At 33.6% G+C, this 21,201-nt stretch overlaps 1 protein-coding gene across 4 annotated transcripts; it reads left to right on the plus strand.

Moving 5' to 3' along the window:
- Window positions 1–6,625: 6,625 nt before the first annotated feature.
- On the plus strand, window positions 6,626–17,858 carry LOC120067709 (uncharacterized protein PFB0145c). 4 transcript variants are annotated; one of them, XM_039019253.1, is made up of 12 exons: window positions 6,626–6,947; window positions 7,294–7,551; window positions 8,786–8,888; window positions 9,766–9,966; window positions 10,087–10,209; window positions 10,357–10,394; window positions 10,465–10,594; window positions 11,382–16,193; window positions 16,309–16,464; window positions 16,590–16,688; window positions 16,758–16,900; window positions 17,167–17,858. In XM_039019253.1, exons 3-12 carry the CDS (start codon window positions 8,811–8,813, stop codon window positions 17,453–17,455), a joined length of 6,069 nt encoding a protein of 2,022 aa, XP_038875181.1. In that variant the 5' UTR covers window positions 6,626–6,947; window positions 7,294–7,551; window positions 8,786–8,810; the 3' UTR covers window positions 17,456–17,858. The 4 variants fall into 4 exon arrangements, with proteins under 4 accessions (XP_038875181.1, XP_038875183.1, XP_038875184.1 ...); XM_039019255.1 differs by having other exon boundaries at window positions 7,346–7,551; XM_039019254.1 differs by lacking the exon at window positions 6,626–6,947 and adding an exon at window positions 7,109–7,208 and having other exon boundaries at window positions 7,346–7,551.
- The last annotated feature ends 3,343 nt before the right edge of the window (window positions 17,859–21,201 follow it).

Here is a 21,201-nt window from a genome sequence, read left to right on the forward strand (position 1 = left end):
AAGGTGATAGTCAGAATTGGTTGTTGGAGGTAGTCGTTGGAGCTAGTCGCAGAGGTGGTCATCACCTACATTGGGTGTGAAAGGTGATCTTTGCTGGAGTTGACCGCCAGAGTTGGTCGTTGGAGGTGGTTGTCAGAATTGGTTGCTTGTGGTGGTCGTCGAAGTTGGTTGCCAATGGTAGAATTATTGGAAACATTGGAGAGACAATTTTTTTTTATCATTATAACCATTGAATTGTAAATAGTTTTACTATAACAAAACAAATGTTAAGATAACCCTTACTTTGCCCCCAAATGACGAGTGGGTTATTATGGGCTATTATAGTCCACTCAACCCACTCCAAATTGGAGTCCCCAAAACTCCTTTGAATATCTTGATATTAATTATTGAATCATAGTAAGCTGATATTTTTTTTTTTTTTTTACATACCAAAATTAGCTTAACTCAATAGTAATTGACATGATTTTCCTTTCTAGAGGTTGAAGGTTCGATCTTCATCCCCATATTATTATACAAGAAAAAATAGGTAATTACTTACACTTGAATCATTTAGCTACCTCTTTAAGTAAGATAAAAAGAACATAATAAGAATCAAAAGTAGAGCTTAATGGGAGTTGTAATATAATAAACGAATGCAAATAATGCAAAAGGTGATGTCAAGCGCGGACTGCACGTGAGATCACGTGATAAAAAAAAAGATATTTATTTCACTGATTATTTCAAGATTAGCTGAGTTATTATCACAACAAATAAAAAGAGAAAAAAAGAAGAAAAAGAAAAAAGTAGTGTTGAGTTATGAGAATTAGAGTGAAACGACATCGCATAGGGCAGCATGGGCATGTGCAGGTAGGGCCCGGGCCCGGAGTGCGCCCCATTTTGGTGCACGCTTCGCCACCGCAATCAAAGCTATGCTCCGCTCCTTGGCTACATTCAATTGTCCATTTCCTCTTCTCCACCAACTCTACATTAATTCTACATTTCTCTTCTATTTCTTTGATATATATATATATATATATATTTTTTTTTTCCTTTTTAAATAATTTATTTAAATTAATTTTATACTTTTTAAACAACAAACAAAATATTTATTATTTATATTATATTTACATTAACCCATTTTATGGCTTAGTTTTATGTTATATGCCCTTTTTGCCATGAAAATATGATTCATCCTTCTATCCTCACGTTGATGTATAATCCATCAAAAGTTAAAAGTATCGATAGAAATGTCGTCATGTCGTTGAATTGGCCTTCTTTCAATTTCTTCTATTTTTTCCTTATTATAATAAAAAAGATGGACATTATTTTCATAACATTTGCTACAACTTTGAGCACTTTTAAGTTATTCTACATCTTCAACATAGGGAGTGCAAAGCAAGGAAAAGAATCCATGAACTTTTATGAAAGTAATCATTTATTCTCTAAACTTTAATTGGTAATGATTTAGTTCCTATAATTTCAAATTTATAACATTTAGTCCTTGAAGTTTAATAAATAACAATTTAATCTCTATACTTTACAATTTGTAACAATTTAGTACATATTGTGAAAATTATTAGTATGATTTAATGAAATTTCTTAAACGTGTATATTAATAAATTAAGTCGTCATGGAATAAAAATTGACACTTCATTCTAATAATATTTTTGACTATAGGATCTAAGTTGTTATAAATTGTAAAGTACATGGATTAACTTGTTACTTATTACTACTGTTCAAGGACTAAATTGATACCAATTTAAAAGTATAGGAACTAAATCGTTACTAACTAAAGTTGAAGACTTAAATTGTTACTTTCACAAGATCTTAGGCACCAAAAGTATTCTTTTAACCTAATATATATTTGGGTATGTTTGGATTACACTTTTGAGAGTTTACTTTAAAAAATAAGTCATCTTGCAAGAAATTTGCAAGAAATTAAAGTGTTTAACAACCACTTAAAATGATTTTTCAACCGTTTTTATAAAAAATATATATATATAAATAAAAATGAATTTTTTTAAAAATATTTTTCTCAAATGAATCTAAACGGCCCTTAATTAATGAAGTTGGCTCGATTTTGGAGAATATAGAATCAAACAATTGTTAATTGACTTGATTTAGATATTTGAACCGGTTTTAATCCAATTAGACCAAATTTATTTGTCTAATTGAACCTTTTAGAATGTTTTTGGCTTGCTTGAATCTTTGTTTAATGTTGCAAAATTTAATGTATATGTTATTGTTTGTGAGGATGTTCATTAATTAATCATTAGTTGTCAAATCATGTCGTTAGATTACCTTAATTTTTTTCAGCAATAAATTTGATCAAAAGGAATAATACTTTTTCTTTGTGGCTCCATTGCTCTAATTTTCACCCTCACTCATCATGCCTTTTAATATATATATATATATATATATATATATTTTAATTTTCCAATCAAATTTTTCAAAAGGAATAATCCTTTTCTTTATGGCTAAATGCCCATTTTTCACCCTTACTCATCATACCATTCTTTGCTTATTGTTTAGAAGTAAAAATGATTCCATATGCTATGATGTAAATCTCAAGGCAATTATTATCTAATAAAATGTGATGCCTGTTGTAGGCCATATCATATTAAATAATTTTTTTTTTTTTTAAAAAAATCACATTTTCAGTTATTCTCAGCATTGCCTTTAAAGGACTAAAAAAGTTAGAGGGAAAAAAAAGGGGTACATTTATGGTTTCTATAATTGGATTTGGATGCCACTTTTAGTTTCCAGATTTTAAAACTAAATATTTTTTTTACTTAAATTATTGGTTGATATTTGTATTTATTTGGTTTCTCAAGTTTTAAATTTTATTTATTAATACATTCCTGAAATTTTCATTTGGTGTCTAATAAAATTATGAATATTTTATTGTGTGTCTAACATGTTCCTTAGAAATTTGATTTTTGTACAAATTAATAGCGAATTCAATATATAGTAAAAGTTTTATGTCTAATTAAATTCTAAATTTTTAATTTTGTGTTTAATAGATTTGTAAATTTGAAAAATTATCAAAATTCAGAAACTAAATTTATAGAAGTTCAAAGATCAAATAGACATAAACCTCAAAATTTATAGACTAAATTTGTAATTTATCTATAATTTTTCCCTCTAAAATCGATGGTTTGTGTATATTATTGTTATTGTTATTAAGTTTGAAGTTGTTATTATATTAGTTTGTTAATTTTATATTTTTTATATTATTTTATTATAACAACATAAACATTTAAAAAGAAATGAAAAAACTAAAAATTACGGTCCCATTTGATAACCATTTTGTTTTTTGTTTTGATTTTTGAAAATTATACCTATTTTCTCCCAATTTTATACAATAATTTGCATCTTTTTTAACTATAATGGTTGAATTCTTAACCAAACTCCAAAATAAAAAAACAAATTTTTAAAAGTTACTTTTTTTAGTTTTCAAATTGTAGCTTAATTTTTTAAACTATTGGTAAAAAGTAGATAACAAAAGAAGAAATTTTGATATTTTTTTAAAAAAATAAAAAAAAGAAAATAATTACAAAACGTGGACTATTGTAAGCTTGTTATTACTTGTTACCAACTTAAAAATGAAATGGGAGGGAAAGTTAAATCAAAATCACATTAAATTGGAGTTGTTTGTTTTGACTTTAATTATCTGAAATCTGAATCATTTGGTTGGAATGAGAATAAACCAAACTCCATTAAAAACAAGTAGTAGGTGATCACCCAATCAAAAATAGTAGCCCAAGGTTTTGTCCAAACACAGCCTTGTGCATTTAATTCCATTCAATTTTAAATAGAATCATTGCATTTTGTATTTAATAATCTCATGCAATTGGCCTATGATTTTTTTTTTCATTCAACTCTCTAACTTATTTCTTAAATATTAGATAAACATAATTGGTTTATATATTATTTGATTTTTCTACTTTAAAATCTTAAACTTAGTCTTGACATTTTTAAATTTGGTTCAATTTATTTTCTTGTCTTTCAAAATATTTATTTGAGTCGTCTACTTTTTAAAATATTATTTCATGTCTTTTATTTTTTATTTTTATCTCGTTTTTCCTCAAGTTTATGCTAGAATTTTGCAAATATACTAAAATAATTATTTTTTAAAAATATAGATCTCAAAATGGATATTTTAAAAATAAAGAAATCGAATATAACATTTTAAAAATAAATGGACAAAAGTAAACTAAAATTGAAAGTATAAGAATCAAATTAATATTCAAATTAAAATTATTTTAGCCATTTATCATTTTAAAAAAAAAATAATTGATGAAAGAATAACAAGGCTGTTCTTTATTCCCCCCCTATCTGATCAATATTTACCTGTGTGGACATATGCAAAAGTTTTCTAAAATTTGTTGGAATAATGTTAGGAAAGTAATCAAAAGTTAATGATAAATGACTAAAGGATTTATTAGTAAATTTTAGAAACCAAAATAAACTATTGAAAATCTTAAGATAAAAAGAGTTGGTACCATAATAATATTAATTACTTTGTTTAATCTATACACAAAACATCATTAAATCTTATTTCTATCCTTATATATATTTTTAACTTTGATTTATTTTGATTCCTATGTTATTTAAATATGAATCTTTATTCATATACTTTTTTCATTTTTATACATTTAATTCCATATATACTTTGATTTAATCCTTATATTTTTTATGTGATCATTATGATTCATTTCATTTTCTTAAAATCATGTCATAGCACTTTATCAAAGGTTTTATCGTTTATTAAATTTATGTTATAATGTTATACATGAGACTAGAATAGGTAACCCTTACCATGAGGGATAGTTTTAAATCTCAAACAATAAAATGTACAATTTTTTTTTTAAATAATGAATTTTGTATTTAGTTTCTATTTAGTTCTTAGGTTTCAAAACTTTATATTTTTAGCCTTTAAATTTGAATTTGATTTTAATTTAGACCATAAGTTTCAAAATGTTACACTTCTAATCCATAAGTTTTGGGTTTTATTTCAACTTGATATCTAAGGTTTCAAGTTTTACACTTTTAACTTCGATTTTTTTGGTTAAATAATCACTTTAAATTTTATGTTAAATTTTTATTAATTAATTAAATTAATTATGAAGTGAAATTTTAAATTTAATTTATTAATGATGGAAAAATAGTGAAACTTATTTAGTTATAGTTCTTTTAATTTTTAAAATTAAGTAATGGACATTTAAACTAACAACTAGAAGTGGATATGAATTAATAAGTGTAAATCTTTCAATTTAAAGATCAAATTGAAACTAAATTTAAATATTAAGTATAAAATTGTAATATTTTGAAATCTATGAACTAAATTGAAATAAAACTAAAAAATTAAATAGTAAAAATTTAACCTTTTAAGACTCAAGAATCAAATTGAATTAAACCTAATGACTAAAAACGTATTTTTTCTTGAGACTAAAAATGAATTTTGTAAATGTATATGATTAATATGTAAAAAGGAAAATTCATAAAAAAAAAGGTGAAAAAGATAATAAAAATAAGCTTAAAAGCAGGTGAACTAAAATAGAATATATAAAAATGTTGCCTAATATATATATATATAAAATAAGTACCGTTTCTCTTTGAAACTTTTTTCTCCGATAGAAAATTTATTTAAATGTTGGATAGGATCTTTTAACTCAGGCCTCCACTGAAGCCAGGGATTTACATTTTTGTGCCATAAATGGACGAAATTATTATTAATACACCAAAAGGGGCCATTTTTTATAATAAAAATGGAAAACACAGTTGGACATGCCTTCAAATTAAGCGAAAAAAAAAAAAAATATTAAAATTAAAATACATTTTTAATCTTTTTACCTACTCTACATGTGTTTTTAAATAAAGAATAATTAGTTAACTTATTTACAAATATAGTACAATGTCATTGTCTATTAACGATAAAATGCGATAGACTTCTATTACTGAAGCCTATCATAGTCTATTGCTCAGTGATAGAAGTTTATCGTAACCTATTATTGGTTGAAAATATCTTCATAAATTAATAAATAAATATTATTAAGGTTAAAAACTTAATTTTTATTAGTACAACAATAGGGATCAAATCGAATCTTCAACTCCTAGGAATGAAAATCATACTAATTACATTGAGGTAAAGTTCATTCGACTTAAAATTTAATTGTAATTAACTCACGTAGAATATATATACACATTTGTATAATTGAATTTCGAACACTTGCATAACTACATTTTAAAAATAACAAAAGGAAGGTCGAAAACCTTTGTATCAGTGTATTTTTTTTTTTTTCAATATGTGAGGTGAAAGAATCAAACATTTGATTTTGAAATTGGTATTACAAGTACTACGTGCTCATTTTCACTTATATGTGTATATATATATATATTTTTTACAAGGTCGTGTATTTTCTTATGGAATTGGACGTGAAATAATCTTTTTTAAAAAAATCAATAAAAATATGAGAGAAAAAAAACAGAAATCTAGTATTCATTGAGGGGGTAATATTACAATGAGTTAAAAAATAAAGGGCAATGAGGAGAATTGAGTGAAAATAGGAGGGTATATCTGTAAATGAAGGAAATGGAAGAGGGTGATTAAGAGAAATAACTAATTGGAGGACAGGCAATCACAGGCTTTTGGCGGGTTCCTGAAGTTGATTTGCGAGCTAAAATCTCAGCTCCATCTCACCTTATTAATGTCTTTTAAATCCATTTTTACATTTTTTTACTGCTCATCTACGCCACCACCGCCGCCACCACCGCCGTCGCCGTCGCCGTCGCCGTGGTGATCCCTTTCTCCATTTTCTTTCTCCCACCAAACACTCAGAGCATAGGACCCAATTTCTTTCATCTTCTTCATTTTTCTCTTTCTTCTGTGTGGGATTTTCACTAAAGATTCCCTGTTCTGTTCTTTCTTCCAACCGAAGCACCTGCAGATCCGCAGCTTAGTCGAGGTACCCATCTACATTTTCTTACTAACCCCAATTAATTTCGAAATTCCAAATGTGCTAATAATCTTAATTAATCAGTTCTTAATCTTATTCGTGTCAACTTTTACTGGCGTGGTGATATCCCTGTTCTGCATTTGGCGTTTTCTCCACTCTGTAATTTTCTAATAATTTGTTTTGGAATTTTTTGGCATCTGGGTCTACTTCTCCTTCTGGTGGGTTTTCAAATGACGTCTCGTTGAAGAGAAATGCAAGTGTTTTCTTTAGGTTCTCTTGAATTTAAACTCTCTTGTTACTTACAGTTCATTTTCCTTTTTTTTTTTTTTTTTTTTCCGTTTTTCCTTTTTTCCAGATTTGGTTGGACAGATGGTTTGAGATTCTGTTTTGCCCTCTGTTCTTGTCAGTCTTCTTGTTCTGGGTTTCAGTGCACGACCGGCATTTCTTTGAATGGGGCAATTTTCTAGATCACGACTTTGTCTGCTTGCGAGGGTGAATTTTGATTAGCTCGCTGCTGTTTCCACTGCCCGGATCCGGGGGTTTTCTGCTGGGTGTTCGCAATTTTGTTCATAAAATTTGGCGTTTCTGACAAGTTTGCGTCTCCTCCAAGAAGGTATGTTTTAGAACTGTCATCTGTTTCTGTAATCTTTCGCTTCTCTTCCTCCCCTTCCTCTTATGGTTTCTTATTCTTCTTGTTTTCCCTTTTGAATTCTTGATTAACGGTCCAATCCTTCAAGAAAGCATTGAACTCAAGTCCATCGGGAGAGCAATTGAGTTGAGAGTGAACATTATTGTTTTAGAAACAACTTGTAATCTGGGTTCAAGATGCTTGAGCTGAATCTTCAGTATTATTAAAGTTTGGATGTTCTGTTTTTTGTGTTCTAGATTTTCCCTAACCTAATAACGTTCAGTTGTCAATTTCTTTCACTGCTCTTCTCAATGCTTATGGTTTGACCTTTTGATGTGATCTACAAACATTTCGTGACTGTAAATTTGAATTTCCAGTTGAGGTATCTAGTTTGCTGCTGGAATTGTTCACCGAATAATGTGATTATTTGCATTGGGATTGTTGGTAACGATAATTTTCATCAAATACGTATGAATTTATTAGTATTGACTAGTTTTGTTCGGTATTATCTAATTTCTTGTGTCATCTACATTGACTTCCATCTCTTGCTGAATGCACCTTCTTTTCACGACTTTAATGTTCTTCCAAGTCGGTTATTTTCATATCGCCTAGTTTGATAACCAAGTGCAAGCATATACTACTTCATGCTCTCTTCTCTCTATCTCTTCCCTATTTTCTCTGCTGAGAAAAGGGATTTCTTATCCTCTCATAGTTTGATATATTTAAAGGTTGATACATTATTGTAGTCAAAGCAAAGGTCTAAGTTTGAATTCATAACCTAAGTCTGACAATCCCTTTGATTTGATAGCGGTGATGGAAAGCTATATGTATTGCCTACATTACTTGAAACTTCCTTAAGACAACTTATCCAATGAGTTGTTCTGCTTCTGCCTTCTTGTTGATGGTTAAATTCTCACTTTCCTTCCCCATTATCACATTGTTAAATATTGCTTCTTGAAAGTGATGGTGATTCAAGCCTCTTCCAGATATTGAGATTTTTCCTCATGTATTATATCAATTCCAAAAGGTTACTTTTGAAGAGAACAATGATATCACTTTCCTCACCAGTTCACAGAAAAACATTCTTCTACTAAACATAGAGAATTTAGCTTTACACAATTTTTGCAGAAATGAAATGTGTGTATATATATATATAAAGTTTTTCTACTAATGTAGAAACAATAAGACTAAGCTATTAGTGAAATGGAATCTTGTCCAGTGGATGATTGCGATATTACATAGAAATGTCAAGGATTGCTAAGTGGAAGCTTGAGAAGACAAAAGTAAAGGTGGTTTTCAGGCTTCAATTTCATGCCACGCATGTAAGTCACAACTTCTTTCATTGGCAGACAGTCCACATTTACTTTTCTTTCCTTCCGTTCTTTCTAGGTGTCTCATTTGAGAATATGGCTCCAGTACATTCATTTTTTAATATTGTTTACATGCAATGACCGCAACCAAGACCAAACATATTTCTCATGTATAGACAAAGTATATAAAATATAGAAGAATGAGGATCCTAATATTGGATTTTCAATTAGTGATGGCAATCATCTGTATGATCTAATATTTAGCAGCTCAGCCCTTGTAGAGTGGGTATGACAAGAAAAATTGTGTTATATTTTAAGAATGGAAAAACAAAAGACAACATGTTTCTCAGGCTTGTGGTGATTGGCACGATGATATTACCATGGTAGTGATTTGTATGCCTCATCATACTTATTTAGATCTTGTTATGTTCATATCCATCTGTTTTTCTTGTGCTGTCTCTCATGTATGAATGAATATGTCTAGTGGTGGATAAGGACTGGGATTTCGTCCCAAGTCTGAACCTTGACACTCATGTTTTATTCGGACTCTAATGGTAGACATGCGGGTATTTATTTAAGAAAATGAATCGTTGACGTTCATTGCATTATTTGGTTTTAATGCGTACATTTCCAGTAGTTAGTTTCTTGTTCAAAAAAAAAAAAAAAAAGAAAACCGGCATTTCCAGTATGATTCTCCAAATCATTGAAGCTTAAACTCTTTACATTTTGAAATATTCTGTAGTTATTTTTCTTTCTTCATTGTCTGGATTATCTATTTTCAGTTGTTAGCAGACTTAATAGTAATACTGTATGCCACTTTTATTTTGACATGATATACTGCCTACAAAAAATGCAACGAATGAATCTTGTTGTCTTCTGCTTGATCCAGATTCCACAATTTGGATGGGACAAACTGTTTATATCTTTTGTTCCTGCTGATTCTGGGAAGACAACAGCAAAGACAACTAAAGCAAATGTGAGAAATGGAGCTTGCAAATGGGCTGATCCCATCTATGAAACAGCTAGACTTCTTCAAGACACTAGAACAAAGCAATATGATGATAAGCTCTATAAACTCGTGGTGGCCATGGTACTATTCCTATCAATTTTTTTTTATCATTTTCTCTTTTCTCAATTTGTTTTGAATTTCTCTAGCATTGCCTGAACAATTGCCTTCACTTATATTTGGACCAAATCCTTACATTTCTAGGGCTCATCTCGTTCAAGCATCCTCGGGGAAGCTAACATCAACCTTGCTGACTATGCTGATGCAATGAAGCCTTCAGCTGTTGCGCTGCCTCTTAATGGATGCGAATCTGGAACTATTTTACATGTAAGAATATGGAAAGGCTCGACCTTCCTATCATAGGGCTCAAAGCTCTCATCAATATTCTATCTCTTTCTCATTTGTTTTCCATACTTGCATCGGCCTAATTTATAATTCAACTGTAACATATTGTTCAATCATATTCAATGGCAGGTTACTGTACAGCTGCTTACTTCTAAAACTGGTTTCAGGTACGTCTTAAAATGAAACTTTCATAATCTGTCCTATATCCTGTTAACATTTATTTATCATTCTTTTTAGGGAGTTTGAGCAGCAAAGGGAGCTTAGGGAGAGGGGGCTGCAGACATTCTCCGATCAAAATAGTCATGGTGAATCTCCTAGTGGAAAAATGTCACCATCCAAGGATTCAGTGAATAATCACTCAAATAAGGTTTTCTTATCAATTGTTTACTTGATTAAGTTATTTTGGAATATACACTCATTGCCTTTGGTTTTTTGTAGTTATTATCTTCTTAGGCTAATTACAAAAATATTTGTACTTGGGGTATTTCCGATGAGATCCTTATAATGTTAAATCGCTTGTTAGGAAAAACAACTCTAACTGAAGAAATGAAGAATGAAGGAAAGACAACATTTAATAAACTGAATAAGGAGATGGCCAGGTTAGAAATCAGTTACACCATTAATGCCCAAAATTACCTAAATACTTTAGAACAGTTCCCCTGGAATGCCCATCTCACAAAACATGTGAAAAGGAGTTTATATTACTAGTGTCACAGTGCCATGGCGAGAAAGCTATCTACAGTTAGGTCAAATATATAAATGGTGGTGAAACACTTGAATGAAAGGTGATTTTTAACTTATTGGCTATCCTGCATTATATTTTGTTTGTTGCTTGTACGTTACTATTAAAAGATAGAAATTGTGTAAAGGAATAAGTTCGGGGAGGCCGAAGAAATTTTCTCATCTCCTGTTGTTTTTGAATTCTTCCAATTATGAAGAGTTAACACTTAACATCCTTATAATCTTCTACTTGGTCCTCTCTTTATATAATCATACAAGCTCCTCCATTTAAGCCAACTAGTAAATCTTTGTGTACTGCTTAAGCTTGGGCTTGCCCTTTATGTATATTTCAAATTTCAATGACATTGTTCTGCTACTTACAAAAAACATTTCTTCCTGTGCCTCCCATCCCACTTCCACCTTGACTGAAATAGGTCAATGCAAGAATTAGGTCCAAAGGAGTATATAATGAGCTCCCTTTACTCGAAGATGAGGTTGGGCGAAAAGAAGAGTATGCAGATTCAGCAACTGGTTTTGATGTCTCTTCCAATACTTCAGAAAGTTTATATGCAGAGAAACATGATGTGCATGAAATTGACAGCATAAAGAGCACAGTGTCTGGTGATCTAGGTGGACTTTCCATTGGCCAAAGTCCTGGGTCAGAGAAAGGAGACCAGGGTGATCAATATTCAGTGCAGGGGTCCAACAATTGGGCTCATAACTGGGGTTCTGAGTTTGCTGCTGATGGGGAACTGGCTACTGCATATAAAGAAAACAATAGACTTAGAGAAAGCTTGGAAGTAGCCGAGTCCTCGATTGTTGAGCTGAGGCTAGAGGTAAGCTCATTGCAAAATCATGTTGATGAGATGGGTATTGAAACACAGAAAATTGCTTGGCAGCTTGCTACTGAGACTACTTCAGGTAAAGAACTGACAGAAGAAGTTTCAGTATTGAAATCTGAGTGTTTAAACCTTAAAGACGAGCTTGAGAGATTAAAAAAATTGCAATCCAGTCTAACAGAATCCAGAAAAAAAACCATAGAGACTGACCAGAATAACATATGCCAAAAGCTGGAGCCACAACATTTAAAGGGGCTCTTAACAATGGAGGAAAAGATTAGGGATCTGCTAAACAAGGCTCACTTTGGATGTCAAGACATAGATGTTCGGTTTCTTCTAGCCGACTTGGAGGCGTTGCTCTGCTTTGTACAAGATTTTAGAGAGCGAATAGAACAGGAAATTTCATGTGCCAAAGCGAACCAAAATGAGATCAGAAAATTGAACTCCCCGACTAGTCAGATATTGACATCAGGAACTGGGTTCGATTCAGACATTTACCATACTGATAGCATGCTTCATTGTCTTATACCAGGTCTGGTGTCCTACGAACCCAATTCTATAGATGCCATCAGTTCAATGAAAGGGAAAATTTTTGAACTTCTAAGGGAGTTGGATGAGTCAAAAGCGAAAGAGGAGAGCCTTGCACAGAAAATGGACCAGATGGAATGCTACTATGAGGCTTTTATTCATGAACTTGAGGAAAATCAGAGACAGATGATCGGAGAGCTGCAGAATCTCAGGAATGAGCATGCAACATGTATATATACTATCACGGCTTCTAAGGATGAGATAGAAGCACTGCATCACAAAATGAATAGCTGTTTAATGAACTTTGCTGAAGAGAAGAAGAGTTTGGATTCCATCAATAAGGAGCTTGAAAGAAGAGCTGCTAGTGCTGAGACAGCTCTCAAAAGGGCACGCCTAAATTACTCAATTGCTGTGAACCAGCTACAGAAGGACCTTGATCTACTATCTGTCCAGGTCACGTCCGTGTTTGAGACTAATGAGAACCTCATTAAGCATGCACTTTCTGGTTCTTCACTTCCAAGCAGACAGGAATACTATGAAATAGGTTGGAATCCGGGAGTTGAATTGGAGGAGTTTTCTACTGGCAAACTCTTGCAGAGTCAGAATCATGATGCAGGGGTAAAGAAATATCATTCAAGTGGAGGTATTTTCTCTGAGGACTTAAAAAGGTCTCTGTACTTGCAGGAAGGGTTGTATCAAAAGGTTGAAGATGAAGTCTTTGAAGTGCATTTGGTTAACATATACCTGGATGTATTTTCAAAGACGCTCCAAGAAACTTTGCTTGAAGCAAATTCTAGTTTCAAACTTATGAAAGAGAGAGTAGATGGGATTAGTCAGCAGCTAGAACTATCAATCAAGTCCAAGGAATTATTGTTTCTTGAACTGCAAGCTTCTATGGAAGAAATCCGATCTCTAAATGAATGTAAGACTGCAATTGTTTCAAAATACAATGAAATGGGATCGAAAACTGAAATTTTAGAAGAAAATTTATTAAATGTTACTCGTGAAAATTCCTTTCTTACTAAGAAAATAATAGAATGTGAGGCCTTGGTGACAGAATATAGATGTTTTGAGGAAAAGTACCAAACCTGTCTTTTGGAGAAGTTAGAGCTGGAGAATTCAATGATGGAGGAAAGCATTGAAAACAAAAATATTCGTAATGAGAATTCATCTTTGCACGAAGAATTGAAAGCTCTAAGAGCTGAATTTGACAACTTGGTTTCAGTGAAAGCAGATCTGCATAATACTGTTGGTTTTGCCTATGATAAGTTGAGTAACTTGTTGGCTTCCCGTAACAAAAACTCTAACAATGTCTTAAGTGAATCTGTTGATGATGATTTAGAGTCAAACAACTTAGCAGGCTTGGTTTTGAAATTTGAAAATCTCCATCTTGATGCATGCAAGAAAGTTCTCCAGCTCATGAATGAGAATGAACATTTGGTGGAAGAAAGAGATACGGCTCAAAAGTCCTTAAGCAGAGTAGCATCAGACAATCTGATCATGAAAGAGAATTTTGAACGTACAAAACAAGATATGGTCAACGGATTAGATAAGGCCAATGAACTGGTGCAAACATTTCACATTGCGATTGAGACTGTTTCTGAAAACATCAATATCAGTGAAGCTGGAGATAAATTTACCCAGCAGCATAAAGAGCTTGTGTCTGTTCTCAATCACGTGGAGGATGAACTACAACAACTGACTTCTAGAAACAATGGCCTTGAAAATGAAATGGTAGCACTGAGGTTGGTAGATGAAGAACTTGCAAATTGTAAGTTTACCATCGAGGAGTTAACAAAGGAGAAAAAAACTTTACTTGAGTCATTACAGGAAAAAGTAGAGGAATCGATGAAGCTTAAGTTGGAGCTGGATCGTTCCAAAGATAAATCTCAGTTATTGTCTGATGAACTAATTATCGAGAGGAGTTTCAGAGAGAGTTTAGAGAAAAAAATTAAAGATCTTGATGCCCAAATAAATGAGAAGAGTTGCAAGTTGCTAGATTTTGAGAAAATGAAGGCAGAAGTTGGAAATCTCAAGCAATTGGTATTGGAGCTTGAGTTGGAGAAATCAAGAGTCGACAAAGATTTACTACAGTCGAAGGAACTTCTTAAGCATCTTGATCAAGAGAATTCTTTCTTGGTTTGTTTGGAAAGTGAATTATGTGAAATGTACGAATTTTCAATAGCTGCAGATATTAGCCTAGTTTTCACAAGATCTCAGTGTCATGACCAGCTTGAACTTCTTGTTCAACAATTTCTGTTATCAGAAAGGAACCTTGTAGCTCTTCAAGAAAAGTATCTCAATGTAGAGACTGCTCTTAATCATTGTATGGTCAGTGAAGCACGCCAAACTGAAGAGAATGCAAGATCGTTGATGAATCTCAACTCTCTAAAATTGGAGTTAGAAGCCTTTGCTTTGGAAAACAAAATGCTTCTTGATACAAACAAAAAACTGACTAATCAGTCTGAGGAATTACAGAATAGGACTAAACTTGCTGATGCTGATAGAAGACATCATGCTCAAGAGATTGAAAAACTGGGGAAAATGTTGAAGACTTGTGAAACAGAAGTTGATGATTTGTTGCTTTGCAAGGAAGAACTGGAAGCATTTGCTTCGGAAAACAAAATGCTTCTTGATGCAAACAAAAAACTGACTAATCAGTCTGAGGAACTACAGAATAGGACTAAACTTCTTGAGGTTGCAGTTGATGCCGAGAGAAGTTGTCATGCTCAAGAGATTGAAAAACTGGGGAAAATGTTGAAGACTTATGAAACAGAGATTGATGATTTGTTGCTTTGCAAGGAAGAACTGGAAGCCTTTGCTTTGGAAAACAAAATGCTTCTTGATGCAAACAAAAAACTGACTAATCAGTCTGAGGAACTACAGAATAGGACTAAACTTCTGGAGGTTGCAGCTGATGCTGATAGAAGTCGTCATGCACAAGAGATTGAAAAACTTGGAAAAATGTTGAAGACTTATGAAACAGAGATTGATGATTTGTTGCTTTGTAGGGAAGAACTGGAAGTAAGTTTGTTGGTTGTCCGGTCAAAATTGGATGAACAGCATGCTCATGTGATCTTGCTCCAAGGTATGAGCGATGAGATGGTCATCTTGCAAAATAAGTGTAATGATCTAACCCAGAGGCTTTCTGAACAAATCTTGAAAACGGAAGAATTCAAAAACTTGTCTATTTACTTGAAGGATCTAAAAGACAAGGCGGATGCAGAGTGCGTCCAACTTCGTGAAAAAAAAGAGAACGAAGGGCCATCCAATGCCATGCAAGAATCTCTCAGAATTGCATTTATTAAAGAACAATATGAAACAAAGTTGCAGGAATTGAAGCATCAGCTTTCTGTGTCCAAGAAACACAGTGAAGAAATGTTGTGGAAATTACAAGATGCAATCAATGAAGTTGAAAATAGGAAAAAATCTGAGGTGACTCACATAAAAAGAAATGAAGAGCTGGGAAAGAAGATCGTGGAGTTGGAAGGTAACTTGAATGCAGCTCTCACTGAAAAGCGGGAAATAATGAAGGCATATGATTTGGTGAAGGCTGAAAAAGAATGCTCTTCTATCAGCCTTGAATGCTGCAAGGAAGAAAAACAAGAGCTTGAAGCTTCTTTAAAGAAATGCAATGACGACAAATTAAAATTTTCAGTGGAACTGAACCTAATGAAAGATTTACTGGAGAGTTACAAATTTCAGACGAGCATGCACAAGGAAGGCAGTGATGGAAAATGCACAGAAGATCACATGTCTAAGTCCTCAGACCAAAATAATGCAGCTCCTTGTGAAGAAGTTGAATGCACAATATCAATTTCAACTGATGAGACCAATAATTCACATGCTTTCCTTAATGGTCAAGGGCAACCTGAGCAGGTATATGATGTCATTGTCTAATCGGGTGTACTTTGTTTTGTTTCTTGACATAAACTTTGTTTTAACCTTTATTATGCAACTCTTACCACCACCCTCATTTTCATGTCAACGACAGCATGTTCTGGTGTCAAGAAGTCTCAATGGACTTCAAGATATCTCTCGTGGGAATCAAGAGGACTTGCTGCATGATGAGACAAAGCATTTGGCTCTGGTAAATGATAACTTCAGAGCTCAAAGCCTGAAATTTAGCATGGACCACCTAAATGAAGAGGTTAGTGAGCTATATTGGAGAAAGAAAGTTGGGGTTTCTTCATTCGACTTATGATTCTGAGATATGAACTCAAACAGGTTCATTTTCAAATGTTGCTATATTCATCTCTTGTATTCTGTTTGCAGTTGGAAAGATTGAAAAATGAAAACTCGCTTGCTCATGATGATCATCCTTCTGAATCAGATTTTCCTGGTTTAGAACACCAACTGATGCAGTTACATAAAGTAATCCATTAATTTACAAACTTCCGATGTGTAAATCGACATGTTAACACTTATGCTCATTATTTTCAGGTGAATGAAGAACTAGGAAGCATATTCCCCCTGTTCAATGAATTTTCGAGAAGTGGCAATGCATTAGAAAGGGTACTAGCTTTAGAGATCGAGCTTGCTGAAGCATTGCGGTCAAAAAAGAAACCAAGCATGCATTTTCAGAGGTACATCACCCAGTACAACCATGACCAACAATTTGATATTTACTAGCATTTTCTTAGCATAGCATTATTCTCTGTCCTCCTATTCTTCCGGTACGGAAAAGGAAAAGAAAAAAAGATCTCGTAAACTTTGTTAAATTGAGAAGAGACCAAGACTTGAAGGGGGGAAAGGCTGTGGATAATTACATGCAGAAGTAAATCTGTTTCTTAGATTGTTTGAAGTTGAACTATTCTAATGGTTTCAACAAAATTTTTGGTCTGTGGTCCAGTTCTTTCTTGAAGCAACACAGTGATGAAGAGGCGATATTCCGAAGCTTTAGCGACATCAATGAGCTAATCAAAGACATGTTAGATCTAAAGGGAAAGTACTCAACTGTAGAGACTGAACTGAGAGAGATGCATGACCGTTACTCCCAATTAAGCCTTCAGTTTGCCGAGGTTGAAGGGGAGAGACAGAAACTCATGATGACTGTCAAGAACGTCCGAGCATCCAGGAAGCTTCTCAATGTCAATAATCGACCCTCATGGTCATCCCGGGGGGAGCATTCTCCTTCATAACTTCTCGGCTTCCTAAGATGGTCTCTCTTGTCTCTTTCACAAGTTGAAATCACACTCAGGTCAAATGTGACTCCAAAGGCTTCATCTTTGGCTTTCTGCATCACAACGCCAAGAAGGATGTGAAGGATGTCGACAGACGATACTGTCTCCAGGGACCGAGCCGCTACGAGTTCAGAGTCAGCTGCACAAGTAAAAATGCAACAGTTTTGTGTAAATAAGAAGAAAAGCTTCTGCACCTATTCATTCACGAGTTGGTAGAGTATTATCAAGTATAGGATCTTCTCTTCTACTTCAATGTAATTTTTTATGTACAGTAAACGAAATATCTTCATGGCCAGATGACTTAACTCCAAATATTATGAAGAGAAAGCAATGAAACCATGTCATTATATATCTTTGCCCCTCTTTTCTCCAATCTTCGTACTCCCTTGTTAACGTGCTATCTATTAAGCACAGATACTTCATGTGAGACAAAGAATCCGTATCAGATACATATCGGATACTGATACTTCCATATACTTTCCAGATACGTATCTGACACGCGATTTGACATATTTATTTCTATAATTTTTCCCAATTTAAAATTGGGTAAGCTATTTAAAAAGCTCACTACTCGAGTCCAAAACTAAAAGGAAAAAAATAAATAAAAGACCAAACCCTAGAATTATCTAATCTTCATCTTCACATTTGAGTCTCCACAAAGTTCATCAAAATATAAATCATTTGGATATCTTCAACAATTCAATGAAGAAGTTCTTCGTTTATCTTCATATTTCTCCATCTAATCTTATTCTTTGTAATATGAGTCACTTTTCTATTGTATTTTATTAACTATTGTACTTTAACATCTTAGATATTTTTTTTGTATTGTATTTTAGTGTTTGTATTCTATTTTGTGCTATTGTTATTAACTTATATGCTAAATTTATCTATATACTTGATTTTTTTAAGAAAAAGAAAATGTATCTTCAACAAATCAGTATCCTTGTTTTTTAGAAATATATATATTAAAAATATATAAAAAAATGACATATCCTTAGACGTATCCGTCTCTTAGTTTTTTTTAGAAATTGACGAATCGCTGTATCTGATCGTATCCGTATCGTGTAACTGTATCTGTGTCTGTGCTTTATAAGTACTATTCTCCCCTTTCTTTCAAATGCCTAAAGCATCGAGAAAAGACGTTACTTACAATTTTAATTTATTTTCATTTTTTTCAGTAGCACGAATACTTCTAAATATGCAGAAAATTGGTATCAGATACATATATGATATGAATATGTCCAGATATGTGACAGATATGTGTTCGATATGTGATTTGAAGTATCTGACTTAAAAATTTTTCTTTTAAATTTTAGATACGCGTATGCCCTTCCAAATACGTGAAGAGGATACGTTAGACCATTTTTTTTTTTCAAATTTAAGTCCAACCACTCAAGAAGCCCAATCCATATCCTATTTTATTTAAAAGTAAATTAAATCTAGGCATCCAAAACAAAATAAATTAAAAATAAAATAATAAAAGTAGAAAAAGGTAAAAGAAAAACCCTAAAGATAATTACATCTTCATTCTTCTTCTCTCTCACTATCTAAATCATGATTCACACCTCCCCCCTCTTTATCCTTAACTTCATTCTTCAATCTCATCTTCTTCCCTGTAGTTTGCCCTAGTCGCTCAATCACAACTCGAGGATGTTGTATTTTTTTTTAGTTTTTCCTCTCTTCTTAAATCTACTTTGTTCTAACATAAAATAAAAATAAGTATTATAACAATTATTTGGGCATGATTATATATATATAACATATCTTCAATGTATCTGTATCATATTTTTTTAGAAATTAGTGTATCATCATATCTATCGTATTCATATCTGTGTTTGTGTTTCTTAGATGAGAGGATTTAAATCACGAGCCTCTTAATTCTTAGTATACATTGATGTTAGTTGAGTTAAACTCTTTTTGGTACTTATAAATATTTTTTTGAGGTTGCATTTAAGGATTGTGAAGAGAGATAAAATGAGTTAGGTTAACTATTAATTCAAATTCATTTTCTTTCTCCTATGATGTAGTAACAATAAATTACAAGGCATGTTGGAAAGTAATAATACCTTCTTTTTTTTTTTTTTTTTTTTTTTTTTTTTTTTTCTTTCTTTTTTTAATGGTTTAAGGGTTCGCCACCACTGCTGCCTAAAGTTCTAGGGTGTCTTCATCGCAGCGAGGGTTCTCTACGGGTGGGCTTCGTCTTCATCTGCGCTGGTGGGTTCACGCTGGTCCGTTGTTGTTCGTGTCCTGGATTCCTAGTTTCAAAGTTCAGGTGGGCTACGTTCGGTTTCTACATGCCGTCGTCGTCGACTGAGTCTGTACGGGTGGATGTGCGTCTGGTGGGGTGGATTCCTGGTTTTGTGTCTATGAGGTTCTTGGTTCCCGTTTGCTTGGGTGGATTCAAAGATGCGTTCTGTTGCGTTCGACGACCGCCAGCGACTGAGTCTGTACGGGTTTCGTTTTACGGCTTGCTAATTGGTGGAGGTGCTCATGGTCGATTGGTGAGGCTGGGTTCTGTTGGTTCGCAAACGTGACGTTCTTTTGAGGTGGGTTTAACATGGTGAGAGTTAGTGATGATGGTGCGTAAGCGGTTGCCTCTAAGACTGAAGGAGAAGAATGGAGGGTGAGTTTACTCGTCAACCTTTCGTCTGCTTAGACCGGAGAACGATTTGGGATTGGGTGCTCATTCTTCAGAGGTGAAGGATTTTGGGTTGTCTGACGGTCGCTCTGAGGAAGGTGAAGGCTCTGGTATGGGGAATGTTAGGTTGAAGAAGGAAATTCGGGTTGTGAGGGTGTGAATCGGGTGGGCTGGGTATTGAATTAGTTGATGGATAGGAAGTGAAATGGGTGTCTGGGAGTCTTGAGGGTGTTGGGGGCCCAAATGAAAACCGGGTTGTGAGGGGTGATGAAGTGGGCATTGAGGGAGTTGGAATGAGCGGGCTTGTTGGGAGTGGGTTGAGGTTGAGTGAAGGGAGTGGAATGGTGCAGGGGGAGTTGAGGAAAGGGTTGATAGGTGTAGGAGCTTTGGTGGAGGGCCGCGTGGTGCGGGGCCGGAGTTGGGAGGCTCGGGGTGAGGGGAGGGGGGAAGGGGGGTAGAATTCCGACAGTGAGGAGGTTTCGCAGGTTGGGCTTTGTGGATGTGAAAGCCGATACGGTGGACATTCAGGTTCTTCGTAAGAGAGAAGGAGAGCCGATTCCTAAAACCGGTTTAGCTAGGGGGTTTGGTCCAAAGGTGGTTCGGTTGGAGGAGGGGTGTTGGTTCTAGTGGTTCTGGATCCAGCGTGAAAGGGGGATAGTCATGGGCAGCCCTTTTCGAGTCTAAGTTGAGGGGTAATTTGGAGTTCATTCCCCATTAGTTGAAAGTGATAAAGTTATTTGTTGAACATTGTGAGAAGATTATTGATGAGGGTGTCTATGTGTGGAGAAATCTTTGGTTGGTCAGTTTGTGGATACCAAACTCCGTATTCTGTTATTTTTCGTCTTATTAAGAGAATTTGGGGACGTGTAGAGATGCTAACTATTACCTTGTTGGATAACGGTTTGATTATCTTTAATTTTTAGAAGGTAGAGTCACGGGATTAGTGCTGGAGAATGGTCCGTGGCACTTAGGTGGAAAGCTCATCTTATTACGACAGTGGTCTCCAGGTATTGTTCCTGAAACCTTTGTTTTTTATCCTGTTCCTATCCGGATTAAATTGGAGCGT

Source organism: Benincasa hispida, chromosome 12 (genome assembly GCF_009727055.1).
Source record: "Benincasa hispida cultivar B227 chromosome 12, ASM972705v1, whole genome shotgun sequence".
NCBI classification, from domain to species: Eukaryota; Viridiplantae; Streptophyta; class Magnoliopsida; order Cucurbitales; family Cucurbitaceae; genus Benincasa; species Benincasa hispida.

What these genes read in the sequence shown, in the direction of transcription:
- LOC120067709 (XM_039019253.1), top strand. Translation starts at nt 8,811, where the DNA reads ATGTCAAGGATTGCTAAGTGGAAGCTTGAGAAGACAAAAGTAAAGGTG. An exon ending in AATCTGGAACTATTTTACAT is followed by an intron (nt 10,210 to 10,356) that starts GTAAGAATATGG and finishes ATTCAATGGCAG; the next exon opens with GTTACTGTACAGCTGCTTAC. An exon ending in ACTTCTAAAACTGGTTTCAG is followed by an intron (nt 10,395 to 10,464) that starts GTACGTCTTAAA and finishes CATTCTTTTTAG; the next exon opens with GGAGTTTGAGCAGCAAAGGG.